This window comes from Zeus faber, assembly GCF_960531495.2.
Source record: "Zeus faber genome assembly, chromosome: 9".
Lineage (NCBI taxonomy): Eukaryota > Metazoa > Chordata > Actinopteri > Zeiformes > Zeidae > Zeus > Zeus faber.
The window spans coordinates 15,053,512-15,066,092 of NC_137197.1; the positions used below are offsets into that span (position 1 = coordinate 15,053,512).

Genomic DNA, 12,581 nt, shown 5'->3' on the forward strand with positions numbered 1-12,581 from the left:
AATACCCCGGATGGACATTCCGGAAGCGGAAGTTCAGAAGTAATGGGGGGGGGGGGGGGGGTGTTTTGGCTTCGACTCTTCTTTCAGACAACAAAACAAAACAAATGATTCGTTTAATTTTATCCGAATCAGAAAAGTCTCTGTTGGACGCGGAAATCTCGCAACAACAAAAATATATATATAAATACAATTTTAATTCTGTTAAAATGGTTGATTTTACTGGATTAATGCAAACTGTTGATCCCCAAAAATCTTTTAGCCCGGTTCCCTGAAAGTTGTTCATTTTGCCAAAGTGAAACGCAACCTACGAATCACAGAAGATCTGTCCAAACGACTTGACTCTGGCAGAATGTAGAGTACAAACCAGTCACCCTCCCATACGAGTTATACTAAAATGCCCTGGTCTTTAATTTCGTTTTTTTCGCGAATGTCTTTTCATTTCTTTTCATCCGTAATACTTTTTAATTATCTCCCATTGTTCCAAGAACCATTCATATACGGACGTATATACATATACATATACATTCGTGCACATAATGTGAACAACATGACCGTATGCATATGCATGTGCCAAATAACCTTCTGAATCTGGTTCGGTGAAGTACAACAAAGTGGCACAAAAAGTAAAAGAACGCGCACGGTGACACTCGCGCCGGAGATGCAACACGTACCAATACGTGTATATTCATGGATGATTTTAATGTGGAGCATCTTTTAATCACTGTCCTTGTCTCCTCGGCCCAGCCTGTACATATCTATTAATCCTGTACAGAATAGCCCATCTTTCCCATAGCCCTTTAATGCATCCTGTGCGCAGAACACATTTAGGATGTTCTGTATATCTCGCATATATTATTTTCCTCTTCTTGTCATGCTGATTGTCTGGACCAACCCTGGCAGAGATTTATTCCGTGGCTAGGAGAATGTACTTTGATTGAACATATTCATATATACATATATTTTTTTAACATTTCTCTGCAGATTTTTTTTGGCTGCCGTCTTCCAGTCCCAGAGAAACCCCCTGGCTGCAGAGTCCTGGACCCGGGGAGCGGCTCTGGGTGGCACCGTTACGCGCCGGGGAGGCTGGTTGGGCCGGACGGACATGTCAGGGGCATTGATACGATAGGGGACATGGTGATAACTCGCACAGATAACAACGCATATCACTGACATGCACATGCGCGTGTATTTTTGTCCTATCCTGCGATGCAACTTTGTCTGCGTTTCAGACCCAAGCTTCTCAAAGAAAAAATACATTGAGTACCACCAAAATGTGGCTATAAGGAGCCCAACGTCCCCTTTTCCCAGGGGTACATGGAAAATCTTAGCGGAGCGGGGATAGAGAACGACTCCATGGATATTGTATTGTAGTACAGCTAAATAAGAAATGGAGTTTTACGAGTCTGTAAAACTGCTGTTTTCCACAGCTCTCCTTCTAGATCCAACTGTGTCGTCTGTTTGTCTCTTTAGAAAGAAGCAGTGCTGCAAGAAGCCTACAGGGTCGTAAAGCTTGCTCTTTGAAAAAAAAATTTTTTTTGGCGCAAAATGCCAAGAGTTTTTTCACAAAGAGAGAGTTTCAGTGACACCATTGTTCTGAATGCATCCACAATACAGGAGGGGGTGAAATGTACTTCAGTGACCTCATTTCTCTGATGAATGCATTTAATACCACAGCAGATGCACAGAAGAGACAGTGGGATGGAATGGAATTGTTCACAATATTACCCATTGATCATTCCTACTTGTGTAACATATTGCGACACATCAAGAATATTATGTGACAATCTGCTGTTTTGGATTGGGATAGGCGAGGGAATGGGCGGGTTCTCTGTTTGGTGAGACTTCACTGTTTACTTTTGATTACCCCAAATAACTCTAATTCCAGAATTTAACAAGCATTTCTCTTTCTCCATATTCCCCCCAACATGAGACATCAGCTATGCATCAGGAACTAACAGGCTCTTTAAGTTGCCCAAAAACCACATCATGTCTTAGGCAATGGTGACCTACTGTATAAGGGCACTGTGGTAGACTTGCCGGATGAGCTTGGGTTTGATTCCTCTCATTGTTTCAAGGTATATCATGACTAATCAACATCAAAGAAAGTTGTATCCGACCTACAGTAGTTGTGTCTCGTAGTGTCTCGACCAGCAAAACATAAAAAAAACTTTTTAGGATGTTGGACAGACCCAATTGATTTTAAATGTACCGTTTTGCCATGTATAAGGACTTGGCAGTGGAGGTAGATGGGGAGATGGCTGCAGATCTGCAGAGTTCTCGTTTCCCCGGTGACTTTGAAATCCAGATTGGGAGTGAACAGGAGCAGAGCCTCAACTCCAATCTGCAGGTCGGTGTCAACTTATTTTTCTTAATCTTACTCGAGTGGCCATTTGGAAAAGTACTTTTTCTTTTACTTGAGTCAGAGTTGTGCTTGTACTTTTAAGCACTTGTTTGTCGGTAATGGCAGATCTGTGAGTCTCCAATAAGGCTTTGACACTGTTATTATCAGAGACTGACCGTGGCTTTTTGCGTTTTCGCTCTTGTCCAGTACTGCCACCTGAATCCCTTTCCCCTGGGGGAGACGGCTCATCAGTAAAACAGTGCTCGAAAACCAGCCAAGCAAGAGGCTGCAGCGCCAAAAAAAAGTCACGCAAGAAATAACACTTACACTGTAACAGAAGACTGTGCATCACATATTTCTAGTTGTCCTGGAAATAACTCCATGGAAGCTTCATGTTGTGTCCTTCAGTGACAACCTTAACCTCTTTTTTTTTTTTTTTTTTTTTAATTGAAGACGGTTTCGGATCCATTCTCCGACTAAGAAAACAGCAGCTGCTTAACCAGCAGTCTTTCTTAAATCAAAAGGGTTGAATCAAGATTTTAGATTAATCCAAAATCTGGATTAAATAGAGATTAATATAAAAGAGCTCAGGTAAAGTTGCTTACCAGAGGATACAATTTTATCTATGTTTGGTCTATGATTACAATAACATTTCTTGCTATAAATGCTTGTATATGAAATGTTGGCCATACATACATACATACTATACATTCTACAAACATACTATTCTGCACATATGTTTTACTGTTCCATGACACATTTCTCTATGCATCCAACATTTAATGCATCCGTGGTTAAATATAATATTTCAAGCAAGTAACTGAAGCAAAATATCTGAACAGTGGTTAGAATTCAATATTAAAGATTGGATATGACTGAACCTCATTTTTTAAAAATCTGCTCTGAATGTGATCAAACTATTAATAATAAACTTAAAAACCTCTCTTATGGAGCAAACATCAATGAGAAAACAGGTCTACATGACATTCATGAATCAAGCTGAGGTAGTCAGACACGGCTACAACTTTTTTTAGGTTTGTGTTGGTGTGGAAGCTCGTCTGGTGTGGTCTGCACAGCACCACCAGAGTTAACCCCCAGTGAGAGAGCCAGGCAGCCACGAAAGGGCGTAACTCAATCAAGGCTCTGCAGTTGCTATGGTAACAGAGCATAAGTACGATTGTATTGATAACAGAGAACAAGTAACAACAGGACGGATGAAATATGCCGTCCTAGCTCCGTGTGCCACTGTTTGACAGGGACAAAGGAATATTGAAGTGGTGCATCCTTGTCCTTAGAGGGTTCTTGATCTTTGAACAAATTCTACATATGCAACCAGCCCAAGTCATCGGATCTGAAAACGGGAAAGATAAAATAAAACATTTCCAATATGAAACACAGCCCCGTTTTGCAGATGAATACAGAATACAGTGAGTCAGCACTGTGTTTTGCGATGAACACACACACACACACACACACACACACACACACACACACACACACACACACACACACACACACACACACACACACACACACACACACACACACACACACACACACACACACACACACACACACACACACACACAAAAAAAAGAAAACATGGCTAAGCTGACGCTCACTGGGCCTGTGTCTTGGTGATGATCTGCCCTGTGGCCATCAGTTCTGCCAGGCACGCTACAGCAGGGTCAAACATGAGGCTCGCTGCTGCCACCACCACCTCATCCCTGTTCAAAAGAAGAAAAAAAAACAGTTATTCTCTGGCTGGACGTGTCGTACTGTTGTATACTGTACTGCATATCTCCATACTCACTTTATTCACATGCACATATCTGTATATACAAATAACCTATCCCATATACATAACTCCATTCCCTTCTATTCTGTACCACCACTTTGTATTATCTTTTTGAGTCTTAATTTATTTTATTTATATTGTTCTATTCACTAACTGCATTACGTTTTTGGAATCATTTACTTTCAGTTAGTTAGCTCGGTAGGAATTAGGTTAGCTATTATGTTCGGTTTAGTAACTATTGTGCATGATCTCCGGGTGCATTGCAAAGACATTTCACTGCAAATGAATGTATGTATGTGTATGTGACAATCAAACCTCTTGGTCTTACTGAAAACTATCTAATATCACGACAGATAACAATAGTTATTCAGCAGATGCTCACTTGATATAAAACGCGAGGAACTTCCTTTCCTCGACTTTGCCTTTGAATATGATTTCTGTGTATCCCTCTCCATAACCTGGAACAATGAAACAAGAAGGAAACGCATTTATCACTCCGGCTGAAATATTCAAATCAAACATGTGACATTTCCGCGCGAACAAATACCTGTGTATCTGATGCTCTTTCCGAGTAGCACAGTCCAGAAAAAGGGAACAGAATTGATTTCGGTGGGTTTGTTCAGCATGTTCAGGGCAGCTGCTCTTCCTGCAAAATAACAAACAAAGAAAACAAACCCGACTCCATAACACAACTCAGGACGCTCCATTTTTATAGTTCCTGAAGGCGAGAGCATGCCAGCTTCTAATATGGTTTCGTCTCATCGCTCTTTCAGTCCGAATCTTATTTACCATGAGCTTGTGCCATCTGCCAGTGGCCGATGTTCACCCTCTGGTCTCTGCGCACGGTGAGAGGGAAGGAGGTCACGTCTCCTGCCCCAAAAATGTCTGCTATGTTGGTCTTCATGAACTGTTGAGGGAGGAGTACTCAACTTATTAAAAGTAGACTTAATAACTCAACTTCAACTTTTTTTTTTTGTTTTTTTTTAATGTATTTATATAATGCCTTTCATGTCTTAGTAATTTCAATTGCCCTTCTGTGTGAAATGTAAACTTGCCTTGCCTTATGTTTGCATGTGAGTTTCCCAAAATAACAAGGTTGTAAAGATATGTTATCTGGACAATAACTTGGCTGATGGATTTAGATAAGTTCCCAATCAAATCAGACTATTTGATTCTGGACCTACTTGAAATAATGTCCAGAAATCATTTTTTTTAGATCCAGATGTTTAAAAATTTGGCAGAAGCAAGTAAATGAGAAATTCTAATCTAATTGATTAAAACCAATTGTGTTCTTTCGTAAAATATATATTGACCTGTTACTCTATTTTGCACAAGCATCAGGGGGACAAAGTAAGGACTATGAACTGGAAACTGTATGGTTTTGACAGATGCATGTGCACCACCCATCCCCTCCAATTCCTCAGACTAATTATTGTTTTAAACACGGTCTTCTTCCTAGTTTGATTCATTTCCTCATCCTGAAGCCACCCATGGCCAAAGCTGCCTCCTGCCTTACAGTGTATCAGAATCAGAATCAGAATCAGAAATACTTAAATAATCCCAGGGGGAAATTACTTAAAATGTGTACTGGACGTTGTACTTCTCGTGGCTTCCCTGGTGTTACCTTGTCCACGATCACAGCCTTCTTGGAATCGACCTGCACTTGGTTTCCGTTCAAGAAGTCTGAATTGGGGATGACACCTGGAGGCGAACAGCAACTCATGTATTCAATGTGGAAGTCTACGCAGAGCAAAGCAAAAAGTAAAACAATCCAAAAAAAAGATAAATAAATAAGCATTTTCTTTCTGCGAGTTGGCAGATAAATACCAATTCCCGCAATCACCACATCAGCCTCCAGAACAGCACCGCTCTGCAGCACGACCTCTTTCACCTGGGGGGGGGGGGGGGGGGGGACTGTTTATAGATTTCACATCTCAGGCCTGCTCTTCATTATCTGATGTGTTTTCACAAATACAAGCAGAGTCAAAAGCAGCAGAATTAAAACCAAGATTCTCTGTGACCTTTAGAGCGTAATAACAGTGACAATATTTGTTCTTCGGCTTCAGCTAAACCTTCTACCTGCTCTACCCCTAAAGCTGAATGTCTAAATATTATCCAGGCAGGTAATGCGTCTAAACCCTATAATCACTTTGTTTGAAGAATAAGGCTCATCCTTCTCCTCACTGCAACCAGGGCACTCGAAGTTGCAAATGCACGTACAACGTTTGATGGATATATGACTGTACTGAGGTTATGTTGAACTTGAATATTATATAAGCATAACAAGATCCCGACCTTGATGACTTTTCTAGCAACCCAAAGAATTTGGTTTTGAATTAAATTTTTTCTCGAACAATAATCAAGCGAACAAGGCCAAATTTAATTAATTAAACTCTGAATAAAATAAGAAATAAAAAGTATGCCATTTTCAGGACTCCTTACTCCTACCTTGCCATCTTCTCCCCTAATCTCCACGACTCTGTCCTTCATGTAGAACTTGACAGTTTTCTCCTCCAACATCTTGAGTAAAAAAATAGGCATAGCAAAAAAATAAAAATAAACAAAAGTAATCAGTAAGTAAAGTTTACAATAGTGGTGCTGCAATGACAATGAGGAATCACCCGCTATCGTTTCATACCTGCATCGTCATCTTGCCGATCTCTGGGCCCAGAGAGCGTTCATAAGGAAACTCTGTGGCTCCGACCATCGCCACACCGGCAGCTTTGTCCGACAGGTAGGAAGCCACCTCCATACCTCGGAAACAAGCAAAGACATAAGGAACAGTTATTACGGAAGTTAAAATCCTCCCTAATTTATTCTATCTCGTAATGTTTAATGCTCTATGTAGAGACGTGCATACAAATGTAGTTGTTAAATTCTTATTTAAAAACACGCTGGGACACATGCCCAGCTTCACCTACATATCAGCACACTCATAGACTGTACATACAAAACATGTGATGATACTAATAAACGCAGAAGCCTTTATCATTTAAGGAGAGGCTCACAGGTGTTGAAAACCTTGTTTAAAAGACATGGTATATCGATAATTGATTACAATAGATATTCGTGACGAAAGTGCCGAGCTGCATATCTTCTAGACTAAAAAGGGGCAATAAATTCCTGATTTGAAAAAAAATAAAAAATAAAAATAAAAGCCACCTATGAAGGATGCGCCGATGATGACAGCCCTGCGACCTCGGCAGGATCCATCGATCTCTTTTGCGTCTTGGTACGTTTGCAGTAACGTCACTCCCTTGAGGTCGTGGCCGGGACAGCTGAGTGGTCGGGCTCTAAAGATTCAGCAAATAGGAAGAGGAGCAGATTGTACCCGCTACCTTAAAACCTTGTTACAAATCGTATTTTTTTTTTTTTTATTTGTGTCTGCTGGCAGTTCAGTGAAGCCCGGGTCCACAGGCAGGATATAATCTCCTTCCAGTCTAACAGCCAAACCAAACCTGCATCCAGTGGAGATGAGCAGCTGGTCGTAACGCTGCACCGTGCCGTCGCCGAGCCCCACCGCCTTCTCTGACGGGTTCACAGACACCACCTGGAACGGAAAGAATTCTCCCCAGTCAGCTCCTCCCACAACGGTTTCAAAGTTACTTTTCAGTACGATAAATTAAAATAAAAAAAAATAAAAAAGAGGAAAAAAAAAAAAAAAAGAAGGGCTCCCACTTGCCTCCTTTTGCATCCACAACTCTATCCCATACTGCTCCAAAAAGTCCCGTGGACGAAGAAGGATTTTACTGCTGTCCAGGTTCATTGCCTGAAAGAAGTAAAACCCGATTTTTTTTTTGTGGATGACCATCAGAAAAACTTTACTCCGCCTGCCAAAATGAACTGTAAGTCAACAGCAAATGTCACTCAGATTGGACTGACATGAATATGTCTATTTTCAGTGATAAGTAAATCAAATCATCTTTGACTGTATTAACATCATTGACAATAGGTTTTAGGTCTCCGTTTCCACCGTGCCATTACCTTGCTGAGTTTGGGCTTGTCAAACGGCGGGAGGGTGTCTTTGGTTACCATGACGATCCGACCCTGGTAAGAGTTCTGTCTCAGTGTCTCGGCACACACCAGGGACGCTGGACCTGGACATAAAAAACATGGTTTAAACGTGGTTTAAATCCTGGTATGGAACATTTTGGAGACACTGAGGCCCGGCTTGCAGAACCTTGTCTTTTTAGACCGTGGTTTAGAACATTTCCATGGGCGAGAAAAATCAAATTTATATCAAGAAATGTGACGTATCGGCGACGGTTCTTACCTCCTCCTATGAGCAAGATGGTGTGGTTGACACCTTGCACCCTGCTGCTCATCTCTTTCACACGCCTGGTCATATCCAGAGACTAGGGACCAAAAAATTTAAAATGTTTTAAGCAGAAATGAGTGAAGAGGAATCTATTTGTTTAGCATTTTCGGCGCCCACCTTTTTCTTGAAAGAGATGTACACTTTGCCACCCTCCACTGTGACCTGTGAAATGAACCACAAAATGCTCAGCTACAGAAATGATTTGTAAAATATTGTGGAAACAGAAAAGCGGGGAATATGAACAGATGCGACAATTCAAGTGTTGTTTGGCACACAAGCTGCTACTGCTTTGCTACTTCTAGTCTACATGAGACTGAGCAATTTCCTGACAAATTAGGTCAAACAAACTCTGTTTTCGTTCCGTCTCTGGCAACTGTATCCTAATTTAATGACTTTTCAATTATGAGCCTAGGAAATGGAACAAACTATGGGGCAAACTACCTTATTGTAACATGGGTGTTGGCCATGATATTTATACACAATCAATATCTGCCTAATATGTAAACTTGTTTCTTGTCAATTTAATTTTTCGTCATTTTTTTGTCTTTTTACATCGCGATTTCCAGTTTCCCCCCTTACAAATGAACTGCTCGTCCATTTACTCAATTCAGCTTTCATCTCATCATTTACCATTCAATTTCTTCACCGATCTTTAGTACATCCGTATCAAGAGGGATTTCCTGCACATGTTCTGTAATGATTGAACGACAACCCTCCCTGACTGTAGGTTTTTCCTCCACCCCCTGTCCTTTAATTCTTTCTTTATTCCCACTGTGACTGCGGGAGTCATCCAGTATGTTACCTTATAACTGGGCAGACAGTCCAGACCTGGAAACTCCTCGATATCTCCGGTGATGACATTGAAGCAAGCTCCATGAAAGGGACATCTCACTTTGTCACCCACCAGCGCTCCTGAATTACCAGAGAATTTAAAAAAGTTATGACAATATTTAAAACAAAAAATCTGAAAAAACAGTTATGCAATGCTCTATTTTAGCAATTGCGGTGGGGAAGCTCGTTCCACGTTGGTGGAACGAGCTGCCAAAAATGACCAGAGCAGGGACCTCCCTCTCTGTCTTTAGGAAGCACTTGAAGATCCAGCTCTTCAGAGAGCACCTCCTCTCCTAACTTACAATTACTTAGCACTACCTAGCAGTATTTATTGTTACACTAATGTCTCTGTTGCAATGTAGCTTGAATGTTATTCTCCCTTGTAAGTCGCTTTGGATAAAAGCGTCTGCTAAATGACTAAATGTAAATGTAAATGTAGCAACCAAATAAAGCTGAAACACAATGAGCTCTAAAAGCCTTGCTTCCAGAGATGACAACCTGCAGCCGGCTGATGCCCCAGAGTATGCAAATATCCAAACTGTGGAAGTGCCATTGAGCAAAACACTATTTGTGTCCACATATTTGTATATTACCTCCATTTTAAACACGGTGCTGACAGTCAGAGGAGAGTCGGTGTGCGGTGAAGGTGTTGCTTTACCTTTGATCAGAGGAGCGTTGTAATGAGAACACCGGCTTCCAACGGCACTGTACCGTCCCTGGGTTCGAACCAACAACACCGTCTGATCCCCCACCGCAATTTCCTTCATTCTAGAAAAAAATAAAATAAAATAAAATAAACAGAATGATTGGGTGAGCCCAGACGGATATATTGTTTTGTTTTTTTTTCATCCAGCAATAGAGATTAACACCAAATATTTTGCTCAAGTGATTTCTACTCACTGTCCATCTTTAAGGTCAGTTTCCTGGCATATCAGGCTGGTCACCTCTTCTTGGTCTTCACTGGAGCCTGGACCTCGATTCATTCTAGTTTGGGAAATCAAAATAATTGATTTTCATCCACTTTACCCATTACAATTGGATTAGAATTACATAATTAATTAGAATATCAGCTCTGTCAGGAAATTGAAGCACCTGCTTTTGTACCAACACAAATATACAGTCTCTCTCTCTCTCTCTCTCTCCCTCTCATTTTTTAAATATATATAAAAAAAAAAAAATTCAACCTCCACCCTGTAATCATTATTATTAAATTAAATGTATTTCCTGTATATGCACAGCCTGGTAAATCTTCATTTATAGAGGTAGACTGAGATCAGGAGGTATTTCGCAAACTGTAAAGATAAACACGTAGACACACCCACAAGATACTATTACACAGAACTGACAGTTAGGAATTCTAAAACGTGACGGAAGAACAGCAGTTTAGGATCAACGTCCCTAATCATACGCGTTGGATATAATCATTCAATGGTGCAGGAACGCCGGCTCTACTCACTTGTTCATGAAATTGCTGCCGTTCTAGCCGCGCACGACGGCAGAACCCGCCCCCCCCCCCCAGCGGCGACCCTCTGACGTCACGTGACAGAAACGACGCGGTAACCAACCTACAACGTCATCGCGTCACGCAGGGACGAGCTCCGCGACCCGAAGGTGGAAAAAAGCGCGAACGCGGTGGTTAAAACACAGAAAAGCCGCTTCGCAGTTGGGCGTTTGAATGGATCGCCGAATTGGCTGGCGACCCCCGGCCCGGCCCGGCGCGGCGCGCAACCTCCCGCGGAGAGCGCCGGGCCGGTCCGGTGTTGCGTTCCTCCGCTGCGGTACTCTCAGAAAGCCACGGGCGGCAGTGGAGAGAACGGCACCCCGTGAAGCCGGAAGAAGTAAACGAAGAAGCACGCAAACATGGCTGCACGCCGGGGCGTCCGAGCTCGTTTACGTCGAGGAGCAACCGCTGCTCGTGGCGATTGGACCGGGAGAAGCGCAGATGACGGAGCCGGTGCGTCGGACCGCTCCACGCAGAGACGGGGGGGGGTTTCCTGTTCAGCATTTTATTACAGAGGAACGGAGTCACTTTCCCCTCGTCGCGCAACGGTCCCGCCGCTCGGCTTCACCGGGGGCTTCGGCAAAGCGGGGACCCGTCCGAATTGCGCCTGTCCCGGGCAAATAACACAAATAGTCCAACAAGTACGGCGCACCTTGCAACACAAACTCCCTCGAAGGACTCTCCGGCGTATTTGTGATAACCCGCTGCGAGGGCGCAACACGTCAGTTGTGTATAAACACAAATGTGCCCCCCCTCACCAAAAAAACACAAATAAATAAGCGATGGAAACGATGTGTCAGCCGGGCGGCTTCCTCCTCGCCGCTCGCATTGTTCCCCCCCGCAGAAGATGCTCACTGCTGGAGCTGGCGGTCGGAAGTGACATTGCGTCGACGCGCTGCAATCCTGACACCTCAATAGACCAAACACGTCCAACAGCGAAGCGGTCGGGTCGTCCAGTGCTCCCAGCGCGACTCCTCCACTCTGGACGGGGAAGGCGGAGAACTCCCGACGGCCTTTTCGTCGCCGCTGCGCGGTGTCGCTGTTTCGCCAAAGTTAAAACTGAGAGAAGTCACGTGGTGGGTTACGACGTTTACGCAACTCTCTTTCTATTGAGCTTACCCTTATTTCTTTGAATATTGTGCTCTGTTGTCTTTATTTATCTGTAATATTTATCTAAATATATTTTTAACGGCAATGGTTACATCTCTATGTTTTGATTTTATATTATCTTTCTCCTGAAATATATATGCTTATATATTTGGGTCATCATTTTTTTTTTACCATTTCTTATTGGAATATTTATGTGCAATTGCACATTTCTGTCTGTATTCTCACCTTTGTTTGCCGTTATCTTTGGCAGTGCGATGCTTTTCCTATGCAAATTAAACCCTAAATGGAACTGAAAGAAACAGAGAAACCTTTAGAGCGATTATCTTAATTACCACAGGGTTATCTTTAGGTATTTATAATTTCACTGTTTGACATTTTAGTTTATCTTTACATTTACCTTTTTTAGTGTTAACTTGCTTCGGCAATGTATGTTTCCCATGCAAAAAAAAGCCATTGAATTGAACCGAGTAGAGAGTCTTTCTAATCCGTTTTTGGTGTATGCATGTGTTGGAGTGTGGTGTGTTGCGTGACAATTAAAGATTCTTCTTCTTCTTCTTCTTCTTTTTTGTTTTATGTATTTGATATTCCGGCTGTATTTTAACCTGCAATAAAAAAAAAAAAAGAGAACAGGACCATCGTGCACCAGATCTTCCTATACATATGCTACATTCCCCTCCCCACA

The 12,581-nt window shown here is 42.2% G+C and overlaps 1 protein-coding gene and 1 pseudogene across 5 annotated transcripts; one reads left to right on the plus strand and one right to left on the minus strand.

Annotated features, from left to right (window-relative positions):
- Positions 1–547: 547 nt before the first annotated feature.
- LOC307234759 lies at positions 548–2,680 on the plus strand (annotated as a pseudogene). Its single transcript has 7 exons — positions 548–553; positions 982–1,066; positions 1,262–1,362; positions 1,471–1,503; positions 2,019–2,075; positions 2,228–2,398; positions 2,549–2,680. The product of its transcript is annotated as an uncharacterized misc_RNA (transcript).
- Positions 2,681–2,765: 85 nt separating this feature from the next.
- aifm4 (apoptosis inducing factor mitochondria associated 4) lies at positions 2,766–12,289 on the minus strand. 4 transcript variants are annotated; one of them, XM_080006802.1, is made up of 19 exons: positions 11,645–12,289; positions 10,189–10,272; positions 9,947–10,056; positions 9,260–9,369; positions 8,575–8,619; positions 8,413–8,494; positions 8,124–8,236; positions 7,822–7,908; positions 7,598–7,689; positions 7,302–7,432; positions 6,778–6,893; positions 6,588–6,659; positions 5,967–6,030; positions 5,764–5,840; positions 4,929–5,046; positions 4,687–4,785; positions 4,522–4,597; positions 3,964–4,068; positions 2,766–3,692 (listed from the first exon to the last, which is right to left on the minus strand). In XM_080006802.1, exons 2-19 carry the CDS (start codon positions 10,269–10,271, stop codon positions 3,662–3,664), a joined length of 1,611 nt encoding a protein of 536 aa, XP_079862928.1. In that variant the 5' UTR covers position 10,272; positions 11,645–12,289; the 3' UTR covers positions 2,766–3,661. The 4 variants fall into 4 exon arrangements, with proteins under 4 accessions (XP_079862928.1, XP_079862930.1, XP_079862929.1 ...); XM_080006804.1 differs by lacking the exon at positions 11,645–12,289 and adding an exon at positions 11,442–11,620; XM_080006803.1 differs by lacking the exon at positions 11,645–12,289 and adding an exon at positions 10,854–11,053.
- Between the last annotated feature and the right edge of the window lie 292 nt (positions 12,290–12,581).

What these genes read in the sequence shown, in the direction of transcription:
- aifm4 (XM_080006801.1), bottom strand. An exon ending in ACTGACCTTAAAGATGGACA is followed by an intron (nt 10,057 to 10,188) that starts GTGAGTAGAAAT and finishes ATTTTTTTCTAG; the next exon opens with AATGAAGGAAATTGCGGTGG. An exon ending in AAAGAGCATCAGATACACAG is followed by an intron (nt 4,598 to 4,686) that starts GTATTTGTTCGC and finishes TCATTGTTCCAG; the next exon opens with GTTATGGAGAGGGATACACA.